Source organism: Takifugu flavidus, chromosome 2, assembly GCF_003711565.1.
Source record: "Takifugu flavidus isolate HTHZ2018 chromosome 2, ASM371156v2, whole genome shotgun sequence".
Classification (NCBI taxonomy): Eukaryota; Metazoa; Chordata; class Actinopteri; order Tetraodontiformes; family Tetraodontidae; genus Takifugu; species Takifugu flavidus.
Window position 1 is genome coordinate 16,634,862 of NC_079521.1, and position 25,446 is coordinate 16,660,307.

Below are 25,446 nucleotides of genomic sequence, written 5' to 3' on the forward strand. Positions count from 1 at the left end.
CTCATTTGTTTCCCGCTAAGGTCTCTGTTCCGTTCCGGGGAAAAAAAAGAAGAAAAAGCCATATCAGAGAATGATGGTTTTAACTTGTACGATAGGTGCTTCAATGGGATCCATTATCTGCGTGTGCGCTGCTGAGCCGCGAGGTGGATTTAGCCTTTCCCGACGGACACGGGTGAGAGGCGGCGCGTGCTCGACAGGTTGCCGATGCATCGAGACAAACAACCAATCACATGCGCATTAACTCGCTATTAACATAACTTGCATGTCTATGGGCTGTGGGAGGAAGCCGGGCCTCTCGGGGGAAGCCACTCACAACTACAAAGACCTGGAGGAAGCCGGTTATTAATCTTTAATCCTAACTGGATCAGCAGAAAACGGATCATCAAAAACACGCATTGATAACGAGAAATTAATTAGCGGGAATGTTTGAAGCAGGAGTGAGAAATTCAGCATGCGCTGATCTTCCCAATAGTTTTACTGTAGTTTTGCATCACTTTGACCCTCTTTTATTTATTTAATGATTCATTAGCATCATCCGGAGTGAATAGTTGGAGCTTCAGTCTAATGTTGCATTTTTTTAGCATCTAAGTCCGACAGCAAGTGGGTCACTGGTTGTGGAAATGGTTCACCAAGTGAAATGTTTGCTTTATTATTTCTACTCCTAAAGTCTTTGACATGAATCGTGGTCCCGAGTGTTCGGTGTCTCCACCAACGGTCGGGTTCTTTCAACCGTCGCCGACGAGTTCGTACGAGCTCAAGCTCGGTGAGCCTTTTCTTTCTAGTTTATTTGCCGTTGCATTTCATTTCCAGACCCGTTGGACCTCAGGACGGGGTGGCAATTAACACGGGCCGGGTGGCGGCGAGCAGCTCGCTCGCTCTCATGAAACCTGCACGTTCACAACAACACAGGTTGGAGAAGCATTCTTTTATTCCAAATAAAATATGAAGTCCATTTTTGACAGCAGTTCTAATTCCATCATGTGGCTGTAAAATGAATAAAAAACACTTTGTTGCATCGCATTTCGAAGAAGGACTCAGACAAAAGTGTCTTCTCTTGCAAGTCTGACTGTTTTTGATGATGTGGACACGTGGGCCCAACTCCTCCAACAACTTTGGCTTTGGTGCAAGAGAGAGAGAAACCAACAAAAAGAACCCTCACTATGAACATTTAAGAATCTTTAATTCACACTAGTAATAAAATTGCATTACATTTCATAAAATAAATGTTCCAGTTTATATATACAGAGAAAACAGACTGTACATACCCTCCAATGAACCTTTTCTGAAAGGAGAATCAAACAAACCAGAAACAAATTTCACAAAACATACAAGCAATACAGTGCTCAGCTAAGCAGGCACAACTGTACATCAAAATTTTTGTAACTGCTCAGTGTTGGGGTTGGGTTGGGTTGGGTTGGGGGGGGGGATGGGGGAGTCAGGGGGGCGCAGGGGCGGGGCCAAAAAGATGGACATTTACAGTAGAGTCCTTAGGGACCGATAAAGGGGTCTTAAAAAGTATTGCAGGCAAGCAGACAGACGCTTGTCTTTTTCCAAGTGCAGCAGAACATCCATCTGGTGTGTAAAGTGTGGAGCCGACTGTTGCTGCCACCAGATTCCCACTATTGAACCTGCGTCTCGAAGCTCCCGTTCAGCTGGCCCTCCTCATAGTCCATTTGACACAAAATCATGTTGTTCTTTAGGAAAAACTTGTCCCCAACGCAAAACCTGTGGACAGAGAAAAACAGAGACGATTAGTGTTAATGCAAAACGGTGTGTGTGTGTGTGTGTGTGTGTGTGTGTGGTGTGTGTGTGTGTGTGTGTGTGTGTGTGTGTGTGTGTGTGTGTGTGTGTGTGTGTGTTTAGTGGCTACTCTGGCAGAGAAAATCCCTGCATTTATGATCAGGGGTAACTCCGCTGGGGATGTTTTACACAGCGCACCGTGATTCAAAGCGTGTTTTTGATGGTCCTCATAAATACGTGGCTTCAAATGAAAGCAGATTAAACCCGATCATTTCAAAGCAAACAAGCTGGCGCCCAATGAAAGTCAGGTCAGCTCCCTGTGGCCTGGCAAAAAAGGTGCTGGCACCACAAGAGGGCCGAGTTCGCCCCGGCATTAGCCGTTCCACACCAGACGCCGCCCCGTCACTTGCGTGACGTAGGTGGCGCTGTTGTCCTCCCTTTTCAAGGTGTTGCATTTTCACATTGATGTTTTTTAAGGTGGTGTTTATAAGCAGGATTCTGCAGAAAGAACATCTTCATGGATTTGTGTGAAGGGATTTCAGTTCCCTCCACCTCTTTCATGTAAATGAGCCCATTGAAATCACTAATTTCCGAGTTTGATAATCTGCTTTCTGAGACCGATTTCTGAGATCAGCCATGAGGATGTTTAACTTGCTGCTTACCAGCTGCTTATTTCCTAATATTTTATAATCACATTAATCGTGGTAATATATTTAATTAAAACGGCAACAGACGATTTGAGTTCTTTTCCAACTTGATCTGATGCATGTTTGTACAGTTGTGCAGATAAAATGTGGGTCATCCTAAATTTGGCGAGACTCTGGGCACGAGAGGTGCACGTAGCTTTGCTAATTCTGTCCCGGTACCGTCCATATTTGCACCATGGGTGCAGCTGTACAGGTAATGACAGCAGCCTCCCTTGATTGGTTTATCGCGTGTTGGTTTAATTAACGGAGGGAGCTGTGCACAGTTGATTTCTGCATCCCACTGTGCACAAGTCCCTATATTCATTAAACAAACATGCAATACACCGGCCAAAAGGTGCCGTTGCAGCTTAAAAAACAACTTTCTGGAATGTCACAACGTCACGTCCTGACTGTAGGACAGCGTCTTCAGAGGAAACGAGGTCTCGTCCCTCGTGCTGAACCACGTCCTCGTCTGTGCTGCCGTTTGTTTGTCACATACTGTGGCGGAGACGGCTCCATAATATAACTGAAGAGTGCAGATAAGACCATAATCAACCATAACTTGGCTTCAGTAATGAGGCAGGCTGGTTAAACAGCCATGGCAATAGTGTGCCAGATGAGAGCTGGCTTCAGGACTGCCAGCTAAGAGGAGAGGCTGCAGTCATAATTCCCTTACAGCAGGTGTTCACTATGGTAACTGAATCTGGCCTGCAGAAGGTTAATAGGCTTGTGCTGTGTGGGGGAACAGGGTCACAGCACCCCTGACAAGCATGGAAAGGACTTTCTGCTCCCGGAGTGGTACCATTATAGACTATATTAATGGAAAAAAGTAAAAATATTTGGACATTTTCTTTACCCTACTATTCTAACCTGCATTATTCTGTCGTAATAGAAATGTCATCGCACACCTAAAGTATGTACGTCTGCCATCTGAATGAGTTCTTTCCCTGCTCATAAACCTCCCTGCACATGAGAATGAGATACCTCTGTATCCCCGTGGTTTAAAAGATTTCCAGAGCTAGCAGCAGATGTGAACAAACTTGTGGTGTAGTTTTCCAGGAAGCTACAGCTTCTTTTAGAGGCTCGTTTAATGCTTAGTTGAATCAACTAATAACACAGAAAGAGTGAAAAAAAAAACTGCACTGCTGCACTTTTTTGATCTAACACAGTGGTTTGTGATTCCCATTCTTACCTCTGGTTACAAAGCTGACAGGCAAAACAGTCCAAATGGTAAACATTATCTCTGGCTCTCATCACCATTTCAAAGGCTGGGATCAGTTTACTGCAGGCTGCACAGTTCCCCGTTGTACCAAAGAGCCTGAAAGACAGAAGCAGCGGCAGAGATTAGCCCACCTTCCCTTTACATTGATGCAATAAAACAGCAGACGGAACACAAGAATAGCAGGGAAAAAGGGTGGATGGGAAAGAGGGAAAGAGGCAAAATTCAAATCGGTTGAAGGCAATCTACAAATCTGCCTTGGCAGCCGCGTGGTGTTTTTGTTAATGAGAGAGACAAACACGCATCTCGGCTCTCTGCTAATGATCTAATTAAAATGATCACATGGTTTTAATCTCGCATTTCAGAACATTTGCCGCTCCGAAGTTGCAGAAAAGATCTAAAGTAAAGCATACAGCCGCTGAACGTTTTCATCTTTCAGGACAAAAATGCCTAATGAGTCTGTCTCCCAACAAAACCAGGCAGACTTTCGCACGCCACGTTATGTTATATAGCCTTTGTGTTAAGCAGCCTTTGTAGTGCCGACTTCAAGAGTTGATTTTTTTGGCTCCGGCTCTTCTCTCTTTCTCCATCTTTGCCTTTCATTTAGCGGGGAGACCGAGACAGTGATGGCAGATGTAACCTTGAAGAGGAGACTAAATGTTTCACAGAGCACCATCCAGATGCTGCTTTAGACTTATTACAGAGAAACCAAATGATGGAGATGGAAGAGAACGAGCCAGGACTGGTGCAGATGCCTCCTGCTTCAATTTACATTCCTGTTTATTAGCTCCTGTGTTGTATTTCCTCCTGGATGAAAAGGACCATTTCACAGCTTTGCAATAGAGGGATAGAGATGCTTTTCCAGCAAACTCCATGTCACCCTGTTGATATTGGACCTTCCGTTTGTGCCCCCCCCCCCCACTCAGTTGCTTTTACCTTGTTAAAGAATGGGTCTATCCAGCAGGCTTGCCTCTAATAAGCAGACACTGCCCCACAGGAGCAGGAGAGACCGAAACGGTAGGGAGAAAGCTTGTTATGTTCCACAAGAGGGATTCACAAGGCGTTAAACCGAGACATTGTTACAACTGGTTACTGTTTCAGTAAATGTGCCTCCGTCTCCTACAGTACACGCCTGCCACCCACCCAACACTCGACAACACAAATCTGTTGTTTAGCTTCTCACAGAGGTCTTTAGAAAAAAGAAATCCTTTTTCCAAACAGAGAATTCTCACACATTCGGTATTGATCCAGAAATAGAACACACATCAGTGCCTCTGAAGTTATCCCTGTTTCCATTACATTCCGTACAGTCAGCCTTCCAACACGCGCTGGCAGCCCCGATTATGCTTAACTTCTCTGCGCTGGCAAAAGCCGCCACCAAAGGCATTTTCGTCTTTGCTTCTTCTTCCTGGTTGTTTTTTTTGATTCCTCAATGGAGATTTTTCATACTTGGCCCCAACGGATAACTGGGTTTCATATCTGTGTGGACGTATGGACACACACAGTTGCATATAAACAGGCCTGATTCCACATTTCTTGGGTTTGAACCAAATTCTTCAGCGTTGGTGGTCATATGCTGAATCAGAGAGGGCACCTGCAGCTTGACAGGTGGCCATTTTACTTAATTTTTGAATGCCATATCATAAAACTTGCTTTCCCTTTTGTGCATTATAACCAGTCCCCCTCTGGGTCTGACCACGTCTCAGCTCTTCACTGGAGGTAATGGTCTCACGCTGATGCCCGTTTCTCTCCCCCAGGAAATGTAGGATATAAAGGACCGCAGAGAGCCTTGATCACTCACAGAGGCTGACGTGCACACACCTGTAACCGCTGGTAAGAATACTCTAACCCATCTCCAACACGCCCTGCTGGGCCCTGAACATGGTGCTCACTTCACGCGTCCGGGCTGTGAAGACGAGAGCCTCATTCTAAATCGAACACGAAACAATATCAGAGTCCGATTAGAGCTTCCACTGATGTACAGGTTTAACTCTCACATGAGGCCTGTAGCTTTCTGGTCAGAAGACAGGAAAACACACACTGAGTGCAGGGTAGGGGCAGCTCTCCTTTTTATTTAACCTGACCCCATTTGGAGATGTGTTTTTTCTTTCACATACCATAGATTCACTCCTTCTAAATCAATGGAGCTGTCAACCACGTTGGGATGCGTCGTAACAAGACCTAAAGCATTTATTTACCCTTCAGATCAATATTTTTGACAACGCTAAACGAGACATTGAAAGCCAGTTAAAAGACTGAACCAATATCCGGGTACGTTGTGGTTAAAGCCCATTTGAGCTTGAACATTTTAAATGTTAGCTCTAAGCTACACGCTACATTGTTGACCACCGTCACCCTGTCTTCCATTTCCTTTATAACACAGCGTCGGAGCTTAAGTGTGTAAAAGCTATTGCACGAATGTTGCTGCACACGCTGTCACACTTCTTGGCCAAACACTGATGTATCTGGGTTATAATATAGCATCAACATATGACTTAATTGGACTCCTTGAGCCGAGAGGAGATTGCAGCATGAGAGAACTGTTGAAACACATTACAGCTCTTCTCTCCCCGCTCCTCTGAAGCCTAAAAACAACCAGAGTTGAGCCTCCACCGCTGCGCTTCCACGAGTAGCAGCTGAAGTGGAGGAGCAGTGAGTTCTTTGACACTAAATTCTGATCCAGACAGAAAAGGTGAAGGGATCTGATGTCAGCTGTATAAAAGGATCATCCAACTTTTAGCTCAGGTTATACAGACGCTGCCAGATAGGCAAAGTGGGGAGAACACCTTATTGTGCCTGCACTACGGTTCAGATTCAGATGGTTTATAATTACCCATTTCTGTTTGTTATTTATCAGTTAATGCACCTGTTTCTGCTTTCATCCCTTCCATCTATTTGATATGCTACACAGCAGTGAAACAAAACCTTCAAAGAACATACACTGTGGATTACCTTTAGGGAATTATGAATTCATTTCATTAACAGAAGTCTTTGTTGTCTGAAAAGACTATTTTCTGCACGGTTCTCAAGTATTGTTCTGACACATGCTCTGCATTGTAGGGGAGCAGTGGCTCATGCACTTCAATTTCCCCCGTCATTTGGATTAAATAACTCGGGATTCTCTGCAAGCAAAATGGGATTGAGGTTTAAAAATAAGACTGCGGAGAGGTGAAAATGTCTTTTAAGGCGCATCGCCGCGTCGGGCTCCATCGGCCGACTGTTTTAACACGGCAACATTCGGTTTCACGGGGCTAAATATGACACTAATGTCTTGTTTTGTCCAATCAAAAGTCTGTTATATTCATTTATTAGCATGCGTGAGAAAGGAAAGGTGCATTTGGGAAGCTAAAAGAAACTAAACCCCTTAATGACAACAGGGACCTGAAGCTCGGGGAAGCTCTTTTCAACAAAGACTAAATCAATAATTCGTAGATTCTCATTCTGCGGTGATCATGCTTGGTTCTCCGTAATAGAGCTCCTATTTAGTAGATAAAATGTGCAGCTTTATGTGTTGATGTGGGCTGATGGGAGCAGGGTTGAATAGTGTGAATATAAAACAACCTTGGCTCTCCTTCTGCTGTTATTGAGTTATTACAATAGGTCTTTAGAGAAAAGATGGCCTTCTTTAGTTCGGTTTTTTTCTCCTCGCTGCTTTTCTAACTTCAAACCCACGATAGCTCGGTGCATTGTGTGCCTCTCCTTGCTGCTTCTCTCAGATTGGGCCGCGGCTCTTGAAGTTTTCTACCTCTCCCATGAGCTCTTTGAGACTCTGCAAGCCGCGCGAGGGGTTGCCAGATTTCATTAAACGCAGAGCTATTAATGCATGCATTGCATGTTCTGACCCCACCCCCAGCCCCACGGTTGTGTGGGATTTTCGTGCGGAGTTTAAACTGCTCTTTTCAGATCTATTCTTCCCAGAAAAAGAGGGGTTCTGTTCAGCAGGAAAGGGATTGTTTTACCTCCCGACCATGTAAAAGAAGAGGAGAGATTTGAAAAACAGTCACATCCAGACAGAGCTATCATCTGCACCCTTCTATTTCACCGGTTTGTGGATGACTTATAATGTTCATTATCTTGAAAACGTTTTCCTCTTACAGTTAATTATACCCCATTTTGATAAGTGGATGACTATTATGTCCTCTCTAATATATGAAATAGAAGATTAAATGATTTCAAGCTTCGAGTCCTGATGATCACACCATTACTAAATTGTCAGTCCCGGTGCCGGCACATGATCGTGGACTCTAGACATCAGGCAAACGCCTAATTAATCTATTTTAAAGAAAAATGTGCCAACGTTACTAAAAAAAACCCCTCCGCTCTCTCTTCAGTCTTCAGAGAGGGGCAATTGATGATTGTCGGGGTGTTAGAAACAACTTTGTGGGGGTGCAGCGGTTTGGAGGGCATCAGAGGACGCCGCTCCAGGTATGCGTGCGTTGAAATGTGCACGCAGGTGCGTGCATGCGTGTCTGTGTGTTAGTTTGGAAAGCGTGCGTAGATTCAATAAGTTGCTAATGCCACTGAAGGACAATCACAGATGGAGCTCCTATAATAATTAATGTGAGCATGGCAGGGGTCCAAACCCTGGGAAATAACCAAACTGTGTTTGATCCACCCGCTTGTTTTTAATGAAGCGTGGGCGGCTAATTCAGTGCACAGATTTAACTTCATTACTGCAGGTGAGAGGGAGGCTTCATCTGACTACACAGAGCGAGGAATGAAAAGGAGCTGGCGCTGAACGGAGGCCGCATCGCCTACTTTGAAATAGTCTCTCAAACTTCCTCCTTTCTATACGCAAGGCGAGGTTTTTAATTTGTTCCATAATGGAATTCATTTCAAGCATTTCTGGCCATTAAGTGATCTGCATTGGTCGCAGGCAGGAGATCAGGAGAGTGGGATGGATTTCATTAGGCAATCCAGGGCAACTGAGGAGTGCAGAAAGCTCTCTTCCTTCTTATTTCAGGAGTCCTAACTTTAGATTCTCACATTTTCCTTCCGTTCTTTGGCCTCTGCATCTCGATGGTCTAAAGTGAGAGGAAGATTCGCTCTTTCCTCTGAGCCTCTTGGGTTCTAATGACTTGGGGGGGTTGGGGTTACAGCCCTTTCAGCAGATGTATTTTATCAAGTGAGACTCTCAACTTCATCATTTTTTTTCTTCTCCTGGTCATTTGCCCATTTATTATTACCTCATCTCCCCCTTCTGGGGGCAGCATTAGGTCTTAGTGGACCTCTCACCGCATCTTAAAAGCATTAGCGCTGGCTAGCAACTGATGGATGGTAATGGCCCATCTCAACGTAACATCTCTAAGCGCTTTTCAAGTGAGCTGCGGGCTCCTTCCAGGTCAGAGGAGGAGCACTGGTTCTAGTAAGATGTCATGGCGAGATCGCCACCGAAACCAGAGGAAAGCCAAATTAATTGAGAGCGCCTTGGCGCAGATGCTAATTTATGGCCAGTGCTTCAATTTGCTTTTAAAAATAAAACATTGCACACCCAGCAGGTGGCAATAAAGTGAGGAGTATCAGTTAGAATGTGAAAGGGGCAAATAACTAGAAGGGAAATGGAGAAAGGAACGGGGGCAGGGAGTTCTGGGAGGGGGGCCTTGGGCACTGGCATCCCTAAGTCGGCCCCGGGGGGATTTCCTCTCATATAAATGGGAGGATCTCATTGGGAATGTGACTTAACACCCAGGAAATGGTCATGTTTAATTTAACAAGCAGATGGCAGGGACAACTGAGAGGGGAAGGGGTGGGGGGGGGGGGGGTTACAGAGCCAAAGACACTGAGGAGACAACAATCCAGCCTGCAGCCTCGGTGCATCGGGGCATCATCTGAAACTCTGCTTTGTTCACACAAACAGATCCCAAACTGCACGTTGTTGACATAAAGACGTCAAAGACATCAGAGCAGAGTTTACAGAGCTGATAATAGACCAACGACTGTACACGTCACCAGATCTTTGCCCAAGATCGCTGCTAAATAAATGAGGCTGAACAGAATAATAGAAGTTTCACCGTACAACAGCCTCAAGCAGAGATCCTGTCCTGCGATTGGCCGGCAGAACGCTCCCGACCTGGAGTTCTGCTGATATCCAGCTCCACGGAATGACCTCAAGCGAGATGCAGTAGTTTACATACATTTGTTAATTAACCGTGAAAATAGTCAGTTGGATTATAATGGATAATAGCCGGATTATGCACCTCAGTCATTAAAATAAGAAGAAAAAAACCCCTAAGATGGCCTCATTAGTGGAATGTAATCGACCATTCTGATTCACACCGACTCAGACGGTGGCTGTAATCTGCACCTGAAAGCTGCCGACCGCTCCGAAAGCGCGAGGAAGCTGCAGCGTTGCGTCTGGACTCTTGCTTAACAACGCAAACTAATTATTGCGTAATCGATACAAAAAGGAGAAAAAAAAACCCAGAGCGGCGGAACAGAGATCAAGAGGATAACAGAGGACGCTAATGCAAAACTGCTAGGAGAGCAGAAAAAAGTGCATCTGCTTCTGGTATGCTGACACAACAAGCATCAAGAGGAAGGAAAATGGAGCTAACGCTAAGATAATATCACACTTTGTCCTCTCAACCGGTCCGACTTCACACCTACTGTATATTCTGTTTAACCCGCGACTCGGAAACCTTTGACCCTTCGACGCGACGCGGCTCTGGAAATGACGCGGCGTTTGTGTGTGTCAGGCGTGCAGCGAGGTGTGTGTCTTTCTTGCCTCAGGTAGTCCCTGCGACACAGGATGAGGTTGGCTTTTGTGTAAAGGGTGGAGCCCACCTCCCCCAGACGGCAGTCGCAGCAGGCGCATTTCAGACAGTCCTCATGCCAGTATTTGTCCAGGGCCTTGAGCAGGTAGCGGTCTTTAATCTTGCGATTGCAGCCGGCACACCCCTTCTGCTTCCCTTTGGGCTGGACAGAGAGCATCGGCACACCTGGAGTGATAAGGAGACAAACAGCCATGCATGATTTACGGCCCAGGAACACGAGTGACTTTTCATGTTGGTCTTTTTTTTTTTTTGATAAGCCCGCTGCTTCTTCTTGCATCTCAGCCCGGTCTCGCTCGCGGCCACAGCACGCTGCCTCCCTGCTTCATATGCATTAAAGAAAACACTCTTCCATGTAGATAGGCGCCCGGGTCACATCGCACTACACAGCCCTGACTTACTTGTTCCAGCGCTGTCATACACAAGTTTCATGATCACTTCCAGCTGCTGTCAGAAGAGCGGCCGTGTAGCGCGTGTCGCTGCCAAAAGACACCCTGTTTATTTTACTTACTCTGGTATTTACAGCCAGCCGTGCACCTTGGTTACCTACCATTTCATCAGAGCCCATTTCAACTGTCCGCAGCTATAAAAGCTCCTCGTGGGCTTTGTTTGGTATAGATTAACATTAACCTTTTTAAAAGCATCTGACCACAAAAACATTGCTAACAGACCCCAGTGAGATATGTTATGGCCTAAGTGCCTTTTAGCATACACTCATGCTGCGTGTCTCGCACACACACAGGCAGGGCCGGACATGCATTTGCGCGCACAAACCACAAACACACACCCCACTCAGAGTATTACAGCTTTTCCTCCTTTTACACTTATCTGTGGCCGCACGTCCGCACAGAGCGAGCCGATGTTGCTAAACTCACAAATTGCCCTGCTGTCACGCATGTCCCCTTTAAGCATGCCTTTTAGCCTCCTAAAGGACAAATAAAGTCCATTTAATAACTGCACTAAACACTAATAGTCTATGTGTGGCTGACATTTGTGTTTGGACTAAAAGCCCCCCTCAGGCCACTGGTGGTACCGAGGCAGGGGCACACAGCTCCCCTCTGTAGCACTAACAGGTCTGCCACAGCTGAAAGCACAAGACAACAGCTCTTAAGACACTCTCTCACACACTGAGCTATTGATCCGCCTAAAAGAACACACAGTGGACGCCACTTGCCACTCTACTTTCAAAACACATTTCTCCCTCACACTCGCTCCCTCGCAAAAAAAAGGCAGGACATTCTGCCTCACGGAGGGGGGCCGGACCAGCATTCTGTATGAGAGCGTCTATAAAACCCATTATTCCGATAATGTCACTGCAGTGTTTCCATGTGCACGGAGTGTTTTGTCTGGAGCAGATCAGGTTTTTTATAATTACCTTGTGGCGGAAAAGAGAAGTGGAAAAACAAAATTAGAATCTCAGAGGTCAGGGCTGATGTTCGCCCGGACCGCGTTGAAGGTGTTAAATCGGGTCGGTCATGGATCAAACCAAGATCCGACTTTTGTGATCCATATAAAACAGGTGCTGCAGCATTAATGCTAAATGTTGCTCCGAGAGCCACCCAGCGTGGTGTTTACACTCCTCTGGACATGTTAAGATGCTGATATTTGTTTAGCTAGCCTACTTGAGTACAGCAACAGTCCAGTCAGGCTCATCTGATTGGGCATCCAGCTCGACCGAAAATCGTTCTCTCTCGGTTCTTCGCTTAAACAACTTTTTTATCACTTTGCTAGCCTGTGGACAGCTTACATCGATACTGTTTTGCCCTCCAGACAACTATTTAACTCTCAGTATCAAATTATAACTTCCCAAGCGGGATAAAGTGGTCATACATATTTTTTGATGGTGTATTTCTGTGAAGCCTGCGTATATTATGAGCGCGTGGAGTAGAACCCCCAACCCTCTGTGAAGACGATGGAACTATTCTGTCATTGATGGACGATCACAAGAGAAACAAGATGATACAGTGGTCAGATTTTAAGCCCTCAAATTTGCGGGGACGTCCCTTTTTAAACCACAGCTGGCAAAAGAGAGGTGTGCCACTGTGTGGCCTCCAGCTTCCTCACCTCCAAAGCTCCCTTGAAGTTGGCACATTAGGATCACAAACCTGCTATAAATACCAGTGTTCAGTGTAAATGAAGCTAAAAAGCTTCACATTTGAGCCACGCTGGCCGAGGGCGGACCCTTCTACCTGCATTTCATGGCTTGTTAGGGGAGCTCTCTGCAGGTACGCCAACAGTGCTCGGCTGACAGACGTCTGGAGAACTAAAAACACAGTCTTAATGAGGTGTGTGTGTGTGTGTGTGTGTGAGAGAGAGAGAACGCACACACTTTAGATCTTGTGTAAAGAAAAGAAAAGAGTTACTGCAATTCCCCCTGGGATCACAAAAATCTTTAATTTGCCTTTTATGACACCTAATTAGTCATTCTACTCAAAATCTTTGCTTTAAATAAGAGAACTAATTATACAAAAAGGTCGTCGCTCCACCTCCAGAGAACCGCTCCTAATTGGCTGACAACAAGCGCTGCACATTCTTTAAACATGCATCACGTGTGTGTTTTACGCATGTTTGAAAAGGCCAACACTTAACCTACCTGAGAGTTGCTGCACGCTTCCCCTGTTGGATGCACCTTTCTCTGCTTCTTCAAAGCCTCGCTGCCCCCCCCCCCCCCCGCCTGCGTTAGCAGTTCATCTCATATTCATGTTTTTGTTCTTACGTCCAGGTATGTATGAGAAGTATGTTGCACCAGGAGAACGCTCTACATCTGCCAGCGCGCACGCTCAAAAGCCGTCGCATTCCTTCAAACCCGTTTGATGTCTCCAAAACGGCCTCTTGAAAACAGCTTTTAATGGCAGTGGAGCAAGCGCCGGTTCGAACCTACCTCCTAAACAAAGCAACGTGACGGGGGAAGAAGAAGCCGCTTGTAAAGTAAATGTCTTTTCAATTCCCTTAATGCCGCCAGACATTCTCTTGCACCTGTCCCCACTCCTGGTGCTGTGTGAAGCTGCGGCATACAACAGAGCCTCCCATGCTTTCCGCCTCCCACAAAGAAAAGCTGCATTATGAAAGGAAGCGGTGGACTAGGAGGCAGCCTCCACTTAATCCAATCCATTTAACAGATACAAGTGCCACTGACCTTCCAGTGTCATTTGATGTCACCAAAAGCATGTCTCACCGGCACGATTCATTCTCCAACAAGGGATGCATTTTACCCCTCAAAGTGGAGAGACAGCACTTCCCTGCCAAGTATCCTTCCTAAGAGGGAATTTAATTTGCCATTAACGCTGTGTCTAAAGGCCTGTCATCTCACCCTTCTTTCATCCATCTACTTTCTTTGAGATTGTATCTTTCAAGAATATGTACAGTTAGTTTCTCTTAGCCCGAGCAGTCCATCAGAGCATGTATTTTCCATTATAGAGATAGCATCCCATCAATCTTACCCCATTAAACCTCTATCTTTTCAGGCTTTCAAAGGCTAGCATCGGTCTCAAACCTTTTTTGATATATAATTAAGGTCTTGGTAAAAAAAAGAAAAGAGCAGTTTCATTATTTTTAATCACTACATAATCCCCACACGGCAGGATCATTGCTTAATGTATGATCGGCCCTTAATTTCTGGGATAATCAATTGCTTGTTCTGTCTGTGAACATCTAAAAAAATTAAATATTCATGTGTTAAACTCTGAAGTCGGGGGTGATCCGCTTGGCTAACAGTCCCACAGCATACTAACACAATATGGTATAAAAAATGGATAGAAAGAAGGCGTCATCAATGGTTTCAGCAGCGTTGTGAGGACACTGTTCCACAAATTCCCGATAACTACGCTCGGCTACACCTGATTCCAGTGGAACAGCTGCTCTCACATCCCTAATGGCAGCAGCGACAGAGACAGTTGGGGGTTTTTTTCCTCCTCCTTAAATGTCTTCTGATCAATTAAAAGCACTGATGGGGCGGTGTGGGCTTTGCTGCTTCACGGGGAGCTAAAGGATCTTGATGAGACTCATCCAGCCTCCAAGACACACGGTGGGGGGGGGGGGGGGGGGGGGGGCTTTTTATGGAGGGTAGAGCCGAGTCTGGGTGGGCCTCCTCTCAGGGGCCCCCTATAATTCCAGCTCCCAGCTGCAGCAAATAAGGGATTGTTAGCCACCAGTGTGATGAACACACAGACCGGTGATGCTCAGGGAAATTAGATATACGCTGAGGTGATGGGAGATGCACTGAAAGTACATTTCCGTCATCAGTTCAACCAAAAGCAATCTTGCACAAGACATCAACCAGACGCTAATAGCCTGTGAGGAACCCACCAACAGCTGCACGTCGGAGTTAATCATTTGGAGCATACTTTTAACGAAGGGCTGAATTTCAGGAGTCTGGGTAGAATCATCACCATCGAGGCGGCTGATCCGATCAGACTGATAGAAAATAAATATGTCCGTTGGTTGTGAAACTGAGCACTGGTAAGTGCCAATGTAAGAAGAAAAAAGCACAGAAATAATGACACTCTACGCTTGATAAACAAGCAGCGGCGGTAACTTGAGGCCATGTGTCGACCACAGTTTTTTCCAGCTGAGGAAAGTTGGCGTGTCCAGAGTACACAGCTGCATTCACGGCACCTTGACTCTCCTTCAGACGGCATAAAAGTGATTAAAAAAACAGCATTTGTCGGGCAAATGGCGGCATTGGACCGATGCCTCGGCATCAAAGCGCCACCGCAGCCCCAGACTGGGTGGCGAACTGGGCCAGACGCTCCTGATCTGGCCTAAAGTGTCCTCTGAAATGGAAGCATGTGATGCTTTAAACACCAGCTGTGTGTGTAGGTCACCGGTGGATAAATTCAAGAGAGATTCACCACGTGAACCCAAAAATACAAAATTCTAATAGCGATTAGTGGAAATTCATTTCCAGGTGCACAAATTGCAGACTGCAATACGAGCTGTGTGGTAGGGGTTGACAAAGAGCTGAGGCACCAACACAAATCCAGGTTTTTTCTTTGAAATCCAAATACGTCTTAAAAATGACATCCAAATTTGGCTGGGTGGCTTTCAGCAACAGCACAGGACAACAGTATACAGCAGAACTATAAAGGATCACGCTTCTCCTTGGAATAGTCCTGAATAATACATGTGCTCGCATGTAAAACAAGGCCTGTCTTCCAAATGGGAAAAGAAAAGTCCAGAGTTTTTGCCACCTGAAGCTGGAATGCTCCTATACTCTGGACTTTGTGGCAAGTAATGCTGTTATATTATTCTCTCTTGTCCCTATTACATAGGTCCAGGTCAAATGACACGCCCTCGTCTTTAGTGTATCACCCCCCGTCCCTCCCTCCATCCGTCTTCTATCCTTGACTGGGTCACCAACACCCATAAAATAAACCATGTAAAGCTGTAAGTAGACTTTCTCCGTTTGCTTGTGAACACCTGCTGGTAGCCTGGAGCCATCAGGCTAATAAGTAATGCTAGCTAAGACCTTTGGGTTCAGCCTTAATTGCTTTATGATGCAAAGGTTCTTCTGGACCCCAGCATGATTAATGCAGTTAGTGGTCTGGCAATAAAAAGACCATAATGTGTTTTGGGTTTTTTTTTTTTAAAATGTATTTCTAAAGTTCTCTCATGTGAAGCTCTCTGTTTTATGTTTTCAGTGTGAAACTTAAAGGCCGCAGCTCTAACGAACTTTGTCCTTAATCCAAAGTCCTGTAGGATTAATGGGGATCTCATGCAGATGTCTCCGTATTGAGTCTGTGAATCAGTCCCTTTCATTCAGCTTCCGTCATTGCTCTAATTAAGCCCATACATACATGTGTTTCCTTCTCTCTCTTTTTTTTTCCGAGACAAAACTGTGCGACATCTGGTTATAATATCGGGAGGCGTGCACGTGCCAAATGAAAGCGGACTGATGAGTGAATTCAGAGCGATAAGCAAAATAAAGAGCGCTGATTCTCTCTGAGTTAACCAATGCTTGGCTCAAGTGTGCGCAAAAGCTAAAAGATTATGCCAGAACACACACACACACACGCGCACACACACACACGTGCAGACAGAGACCTAAACACACACTCAACATATGCTGCCAAAAGTACAATTAATTTGGGGTGTTTTTCCTCTGAGTTTGCTGTAAAAACCTTGTGTGTTACTGTACGTGCTGCTGGAGTTCCAGATGGTTGTGTATGAATGCTGTCAGTGAGGTGAATTCTGGGACTGCGTGCATGCTATGATTATGACATAATTAACACCCACAGTAAGTGGGAGTGAGAGCAGACAGGGCCAGTGTGGACGGGGAGGGGACCGTTCATTAACAAGATGCACTCGCTCAAACTTTGCAGCTTGCTACGGCTAATAAGGCCCAGTGAAACAGAGCCTGGGCGTCCCTGGCTTTGACCCTGGCACTGCCCACGATAAGGGAAGGTTTTGTCTACTGGAATAATTGCTCTTTTCACATGTTACAAGTGTCCTGACCCCCACGGTCGGCAGCCACTTTCTCGACCATAATTACTCCTGATCCGCTCCAAATGAGTCAGCCGCATTAGGGCTGCAATAACACTGGCCCGGCTTCAAGCGCGGCATGGGGAGTCTCAGCAGAGCGGCCTGGAACAGGACTGCCTTTTCTCCCATCTCACGGTCATTTCCATCACGTCAGAGGTGCATTTCTTACACTTGAAGTCAGCACGAAGGCCCTGGGTTCTTTTTTCTGCAGCTTACAGAAGGCATTGTTAGCTCCTGGTCGTCTCTACTCTGTGGTTTGGCAGCAGTCTCCATCCCAATTAACGGAAAACTTCATTAGGGTGTTTTTCCACACTTTTCAGCCCCCTATTATTTTTAATTTATTCACATGGGGTTAATTAAAAGAAATGTATCACAGAGATATGCAACAGCTTTCTAATTAAATTCATCGCTGCTTTTTTTTTTTTTTATAAAGACATGAAACTGGCAGAGTTTCCAAATTATTACAGAAAGCGACTTGTTCCAATTCTTGGTAGCTGGCTGGGAGAGGGAGCTCTGCGGGGCCGAGCTGTCAGTGGCAGGGAGGGGGCTGGAGGTGGGGCAAGTAAATGAGAGTCGGGCTAAAAGATGAATGGGGAGGAGCGGAAATGACACAAACTTTTATAGCATCGCGCTGCTCCAAATAAACCCCTGAAGGCATTAAATACACCCGAGGACGGGAAGGTCCGCTAATGCATTTAGCCAATCAAATGCACGATTGTTGCTTTTCGGGCACTTCCTATGTAAGGCCGTGAATTCCTAAAACCCATCATTTCCCCGTTTGTCATAAAAGTGCACACTCTATACGTGGTTATTCCCTTTCAAGCCTTTTAGTTTGGTGTAAGATCCATCAACATAAATCTCCCTGTTCACACAAAGTAGACTTTTAGTGTTGATGGACAAGGTAATCTTAAGTGCCACTTTATGATTGCTTTCAAATATAAATATATATATGAAAATAATAATAATAATAAAAAGCCATTAGACCTGTCATGGCCACTTGCTTCCATCCGGAACCGAATAATGCACAAACACTTTCAGTCCACCATTAAAAATGCATTTGGAGAAGAATAAATGTAGCCCTCGAAAGTTTGTGTCACTCATGAGGTCAGGAACTGACTGTACAAAATTCTCCCCACTCCCCAGCAATTACCGCACACTTAATATTTCAAAGGATATGCCAGGAGACAGGTGCGCCATTCAAGGTCCTCGGCGAGTCGAAAATAGAGGGGAAGGAGGAGTGCCACGCCGCGGAGCGCCGTGTGAGGCTCCTTAATCTTGAATAATGCAAATTCTCCACAGGGGGCAGTTATTTGGCAGCACATGCTTCTAATGTCACTCAGCTCTCACACCTGATGGGGTAAATAATGAGCCGGGCTTCATTAAGTGCATTCGGGGAGCCGGTCTTCGCCCAAAATGCGCCTGACTGCTTTGTAAACCCGTTAGAGTCACGTGACAAAGGCGGATCCGCACGCGCATCTCGGTTTAATCACAAAGCTGACAATCCCGACCCGAAACCATCGACCGACCGAGTGGGAGAAAATCTGCACTCCCCATTCTGAGACTTTAATTAGTTATTTACGACTCAGTTAACTGAAGGTCATCCAATAAGTGATTACTTCTCAGCAGATTGGCTATTATTTAAGAAACGGCGCCCGGGTTTCTTTTTTTTTTTCTCTTCGGCATCAAGATGGCTGCAATTATTTAAACGGTAATTCACATTGTTCCTCCCTATTCGTCTCCAGGAGGCCTGAGTATGCTTTTTACTTCTTGTCTTCGATCCGCACTAATGCTACAGCCCTCTGTCGGAGCTGGGAAGTAGCCGGGTAAAGGTCACGAGAAGTCGAAGCGCGCGTTGCACGTGACTCTACATAAAAACAGCTTCACAAAATAGCGTTCACATCTCAAGGAGTTACGACTGTCTCAGGTGCAATAAAGAAAAGTGAAATTGGGGGGAGAAAACGGTGTTTTCAAGGTGTTTTTACAGACTCAAAGCATCACTAGCACCCCCTAGAGGCGACGCTGCTCCTTACAGCCCCCACAACAGAGGCTCTGACCAAAGTACTACTTAGCGGCCGTCCTGCAGGTTTGTCATCAACCGTGTGGATCAAACCAGTCAGTAAAGTGTTTATTATCCTGGCATATCAGTTCAATAAGCTCGGTGACATGGAAAAGGACACACCTACCAGGAACTGCTCGAGATGTAAATGATAGAGTTGCAGCTATTATTTTCTAAAGTGCCCTCACTGTCATGCACGTATAGAGCCTGCCGTCACCATAGATATGCAGAGGAGTAGGTTGAAATACTGCAACTTTCAACTGACACGATTACGGAGTGATTTAGCATTTAGCGCGTGTTTACGCTGAAAGTGAGGATTAGGGCTCCGAATACGTTGGAGTAGAGAATTTGAGAGACAGTTTTCTCTACGCTCTCACATGTTACTGCATGTAAAACTATGTAATTTAAATATTTAAGGCGTTGCATTGACTCTGGCACCGCTGCTGCATTCCACCGTCGCAGCTACGCGAGCGCTAATGTTGCTTTATAGAGTGTGACATGTTATTGGGGACTGCAGTAGAAGACGGTTTATTCTGTGACATTTTCTGAGCATCCTCACACTTAACGGCTGCCAAAACCCCCCCCTCATGGTTGGTTGCGTTGCAGTTTGACATCTGCTCATCTCAAGAATTTCGCTGCGTGCCGCTTTCTCATCTTTTCTGTCTTCTCACCGAGCCTACGAAGACAGAATAAAGGAGGAGAGATTTTCCACATAGCAGAGAAAGAGCTGGAGAGCGGCGCGCAGATGTAAACAGGTGAATAAATAACCGTGAAAACAAACTGATGGGCTTGAGCAGGAAGTGTGTTTGTAGAGAAGTTGCAGTAGGAATACTTTCTTCCCTCTGACAGCAGCGGAGTCAACAGAAGCCGTTCCCGTTCCCCAAATGCGTTTTATGCACACAAATGTTAACAGAAGTGTGCACGTCTGCATCTGGGTCAGTTTTCTTCTTTTTTTTAGGAAGGGGGGGGGGGTTGTTTTATGGGATTTGCAGCTTTCAACTTGCACACAACTCCACCAAATGTCACGAATACATCTTGACATCAGAAAGACATTTTGTTTTAAAAAGAAAATGAAATAAACGTAACACAGGAGACTCCCAGCATGCAGCAGGATTATCTTCCTGTGAAAAGATGTCCAGCACGTGGCCCCCGGCAACAATAACAGAGATGCTCTTATAGCTCAGGAGTGCATAATTAAGTTTGTTGTGCCGCACCAACAAGTGCAGCCCGTTACGTCCAAGGCAGACGGCCTCGCTCGCTAACACGGGCCTCCTTTCTCCGCTCTTGTCTCACATCAGTCCCTTTGATTTCCACTAAAATTACAGAACGAGATACAAATCTGGAGCGCTCGTAGATGAAACAGCAGGGGTGGATAAGAATCTGGAGGTGTGGTGGAGCTCTTGATGCGTGCAGGAGCAGAAGCAGGTAACTCAGGAGGAAAAACTCAACAAGAGGCGATTCTGTGTTTACGCTTTAGCCTAGCTTAGCTTCACCTTTGATATGACGTGGATGCTGAGAGCACAGCATCACAAATTCCACGCGCAGCGCTTGTTATTGCGTTTGTTTCGGGGAAACTCGATGCCGTAATATTCTGGTAAGCACATCAAAACAAAACCAAAAGACTTACCAGTAAGGTTCTGCTTAGGACTAAATTGGGAAAAGGACTGCAAAGGTGGATACCTGTAATAACATCACTGCAATTAAAGAAAGGGCCGTCTTTTCAAACGCAGCAGTGGCTTTGTAATATTGTTCAGGGCCCTGAGCACAAAAACAGACGCAATTTCAATATTTGAAATGGGCAAGTTTAATTTTGAAGTAAGAGAAAACCAATAAGCTGTGAAAATAGCAAATACGGGGAAGCAAATTGCATTCCTTTGGAAAAGTGAAAAGACTTAAAGAACATATAAAAGTAATCTCCAACTGGAAATTAGAAATCAACCCTTGGAAACCAAATAACAGAAAAGAAATATTACTGTCCACTCTCTAAATCAATATAACATTGCTACAAGACAGTATTACCATGGTAACGCCGATAAAGAATGAAGCAATTTATATTATTTCAAACTAAAAATCGGAGCCTGGAGCCCAAGTATTATTACAGCAGCCGACAAATCAGCAGTCTGCGTTCATCTGCAGCCGCGCTTTTCAATCACATGCTTTATGAATGCACAAATTTCAGTGGACAGGATGATTACGGGCTCCTAAATTACCAAGTCAAGGTAAACAGACATATCTGGGTAAGAGCGGGGGCTTTGGAGGCTTGTGCGGCATATTGAGTAAATCTAAATGTGCGTTGGGCGCCGTCCCTGCAGCTGCTGGGAAGGAACAGAGAACATGGCCGAGCTGCCCCGAATTAGCTATAAATTGGATCCTTCAGACGACGCCTGGAATCAGATGTAGACGCGGGACGCTGTAACCTACACCCCAGGTCGTCCTCACACGTGGGGCTCCACCTGTGTGCAGGTTAATGACGCACACAGACATCAGGAGTAGCAAGGTGAGACTCGAGTGATCAATTACACGTTGACACCAGTTAGCGTCCGAGTTCCCCGGCGGCCGAGTTTGGCGTCAGACTTTTCAAAGACCCTGCAGCCCTCCCTCCAAACTGGCTGTAGGTTTCCCGTGCGCTCGCAGGCCGCCAGCAAAAGGCCGGGAACACCGACGGTCTAATTAATAGGTGGCCTGTTTTTCTGAAATATGAATTCATTAGCAGTGTAAAAACACACGCGCGCGCGCTCAGGGGCATTGCGGGGAATCGATCAGCAACGGGAGGGAAGTTGCGCACGCATGCTCCCCGTCGCCCCGGACGCCGACCCAACACCTCCCTCCCGACGCTTTTAATCGCGCCGCTGCTAAGTGGTTGCATTAGACAAGAAGGTTTGAACTGACAGGCGTATAACTTCAGGGCCATAAACGCTGAGAGGCTCCGCAGTGAAAGAGACGAGCAGCCCTGCTGACAAACCACGGCCGGAAGGCTGGGGCTGGCTGGCTGGCTGGCTGGCCGGGACCAGCAAATAAAGGGTGAAGCTTTTAGGCATCGAGCAGCAGGTGATCTCAGCTTTTCTGCAAGTCCTAATGCTCCTAAAAGCCACTCTCCCCGCTTCTGTAATTGGGCATCAGTAGTTAATGTAGTATTGACTGCATTACATGCTCCTGTGCATCCTTTCCCACTAATGCCATTTGCATCACCTTGTACATTTACCATATTGCTCGGCCAATAACTGTTAAAAGCAATCTGAATCATGAATCATATGGAGAACTTTGAGCCAGACAGACATCCAGAGGAGACAATTTACAGTTGAGTTAATTTAGCTGCATTTGCAGTGCACTGTGGCTACAGCCAGACGGACCAATGGATGTCTCTGCTGCAATCTTTTATTGGTTTTCTAGATGAACAAACGAAAGGAAGCTCTGCAGACAGATATGGAAAAACATTAAAAAAAACCAACCCATCAATAACAAGTGAACCCTGGGTAATTGAAAAGGTGCCACAACTACACTGTAGTGTGAGAGATGAGACAAAGTGCTGCATGTTAGTGCTGGTGCTCAGTGTGCATGACAGCAGGTGGTCCAGTCAGCCAGCAAAACAAGCAGAAAAGACCCAAAAGAAGAGTCAAAAAAAGGAGAAGGGGAAACTTCATTAGAGCGGAGCCTGTACTGCTGTATGTTGGAATATTCTGACTGCATAAATATATTCATGCACGCATAATTACTGAGGACTATAAAGTGATAAATGTCCTGCACATCTGCACAGCGGTCTAATCCAAAATGGGACTTCATTAGAGGCGAATTTGATTTAAATTGAAATTAATTAGATTGCCTCACCCATTAACCTGAATACATTGAAATAGATAAGTGGAGAAAGAAGGCCTATTTGGGTGGAAAGTGAGGGAAGGACGCGCGCGGCGCGCCGGCCATGATTTGCAATCAAGTTGAAAGCACTCCCCTGTCATCTCCCATCCCGGGGTGAAGTCAAAGGCTGCCTCGCTAACTTCGCAGGCGCAGAGAAGAAGAGGGGGGAAAAACACTCAAAGCTGCACCGAAAGGGGAGCCACACGCGTGCACCGCGCCGTCCGCGCACTCTCCTCAAAGTCCGAGTCCCAGCAGAGCTGCTGCGGACACGTCTGATCCAGATCCACCAAACTCCGCCGCGCCGCGCCGCGCCGCGCCGCTTCTGCTGGCGCACCCCAAGTTCACGCCACGGAGAGCGGGCACGATTCGGGCTCCTTCTGAAAGAAGAAACAGGGGGTGGGGGAGCCCGGAACCTGCTGCCACCAAACTGGGTCGAGGCAGGCTGCCGGTGCCCGCGGTCCGGACGACGCGTTTGGCGTGTTTAACGTCACAGTCGCACCCCAGGTTCGAACACCACACGACCCGCTTGGATACTCACCCTCTTCCTTGTCCAACACCATCGTCCTGAGGAACGAGGAGTCCTTCCCCGGGCGATCCGTCCTCGGCTCCAGGAGGCTGGAGCGTTCGCTCTGGCTCAGAGCTGCTCCTGGAAACGGCTTTGAAACGCGCGGCTGCCTCGACTACGCCTCGATAAATCAGAACCCTGGAAAGACGAGTCGCCGTCTGCACGCTTTCTTCCCCTCCCCGTCTCTCCTTCTTCCCTATCTAAGATAATTCACAGAGAAACGCGGCGGCGGAACGCGGCGAGATCCGTCCGTCCGACCTGAGCAGCAACGCGACTAAAAGCAGCGGCGGCTGCTCCCGATGAATTCCATGCGAATATATATATAAAAAAAAGCAACCCCACACACACGCGCACGAAAAACCCCGAGCCAAAACAATGAAAAGCGGGATAAATGTCGAGCCGCCTGCCTCTGACCGCGCACGCACGGACGCTTGGAACGCTCCGACTGACCGGCCGAGCTCTCCGCGCTCTTAATATTCTCTCTCTGTCGCGCTCATTTGCTCCGAATCGGCAACTATATTCAAACAAATCCGATCCGAATCTGACAACTGCTGAAAGCGAACTCACGCCGCCGCCGCGCTCCCAGGTTGTGCCGCGCTCGCCGCTGCCGCCGCTGAATAAATGCGCGCTGTTTCCAGAGAGCCGCGGATTCCCCTGTTAATTAAATCAATTCATTATGCTCAGATCTGATTAGCAGCCCTTCCCCCCTCTTTGAATCAATTATTCAATACACAAACATAATTGCTTGTGCCAGAGGTGTCTAAGTATTAGCTTATTTAACTCCAAGGACACTAATTACCCCTAGGGCAAGGGAACTTTTCTCATTAATTCTGACAAAACACAAAAGCACAGTTAAGGGAAAGTGTGCGTGCGCGCACCGTGTGTGCGTGTGAAAGGGAGAGAGAGAGAGAGAGTGCGTCTGTTGTGCCTGCCAGTTTGAATGGTCGTGGGAGAGAGAGAGTGAGAGAGATGGAGAACGCGCATGTACGGAAGGTTATACTGGTGCACGGACGCGGGTGCGCGCAAATGGGAGAGAGCCAAGGGGAGAGGAGAGAGAGAGAGAGAGAGAGAGAGGCTCTCTCCACCGTTGCCTAATACAGTTGGAGTAAACATAAAACACAGTTATTGTTTTCCTTCTCTTTATGTATTCGTTGCCGCAGGATTTAATGGAAATAGCGTCTTATTGTGGTCTGTTTAGCAGCTAATTAGTGTCCAGACGCAGTTATCATACAGGCTGCAGATAAACACTCATTTCAGAGGAGGCAGCAGAACAGATGGGCTGTGTTTTTGATTAGCGGCTAGATAGACGGTTCGGTTTCAAATCTGCTAATATAATTGTTGTCTGTTATTGCCAAGATGAAAGTGTTGCTGTTTCATTGCGGAGCTTTAAATAGCACCACTTTCACTTGCCCTGCAGAGACTGTTAACCAATTAAGGGTGAGATCCAACAAAGATTAGCCATTTAGGAGAGTGGAGTGGAGGATGGCTACAATAACGCGGGTTCGTCAGCAGACTGTCTCTGGTGTGAACTTGCTCAGTCTGCCCTTGCCTTCTGTTAGATCTTTGCGGCAGATATTGCAACCCAAGTCTGAGCACATTATCATTATCAGCTCTATAATCAAATAATTACTCTCAAACTTCGCATCGAGTGCAGCGCCATATTTGGTGCGATTCCTGCAGCCAGGAACGCTGCTTTTAATTCTTTTTTTTTTTGCTTTGGAGGAACCACTCTCCGGTTCTCAGACCCATTTACCAGAAAGACACCGTTTTGGCATCTTCTTATAGCAGGAACAACTACGCCACTACCAGCCACTCTCACTTTACAGTTAAATAACTGTAGCTGCTAGCTTATGCACTTGCAACGCTGCTAATCTTAATTATTAAGCACACTAATGTAGCATACATGAATCTAATGCATTGAGTCATGATGGTTGGAGGACATGTCAAATGTCCAGGGTGGTCTTTCATTGATTGAACGCGGTACGTGTACCTCAGACGCTGCTGTAGGCCACACGGCTCATCCAAAAGCCCCACACCTGATGATATTAAACCAGCCTGAAAAATCAGTTTGTTGTCAG

At 46.3% G+C, this 25,446-nt stretch overlaps 1 protein-coding gene across 1 annotated transcript; it reads right to left on the bottom strand.

Moving 5' to 3' along the window:
• Positions 1-906: 906 nt before the first annotated feature.
• lmo1 (LIM domain only 1) lies at positions 907-24,285 on the bottom strand. The gene is made up of 4 exons (XM_057025060.1): positions 23,342-24,285; positions 10,370-10,583; positions 3,619-3,744; positions 907-1,725 (listed from the first exon to the last, which is right to left on the bottom strand). The coding sequence occupies exons 1-4, from the start codon at positions 23,361-23,363 to the stop codon at positions 1,620-1,622; spliced, it is 468 nt and encodes a 155-aa protein (XP_056881040.1). The 5' UTR covers positions 23,364-24,285; the 3' UTR covers positions 907-1,619.
• Between the last annotated feature and the right edge of the window lie 1,161 nt (positions 24,286-25,446).

What these genes read in the sequence shown, in the direction of transcription:
- lmo1 (XM_057025060.1), bottom strand. Translation starts at nt 23,363, where the DNA reads ATGGTGTTGGACAAGGAAGAGG. An exon ending in GGTGTTGGACAAGGAAGAGG is followed by an intron (nt 10,584 to 23,341) that starts GTGAGTATCCAA and finishes TTATCACTCCAG; the next exon opens with GTGTGCCGATGCTCTCTGTC. An exon ending in TGTCAGCTTTGTAACCAGAG is followed by an intron (nt 1,726 to 3,618) that starts GTAAGAATGGGA and finishes CTCTGTCCACAG; the next exon opens with GTTTTGCGTTGGGGACAAGT.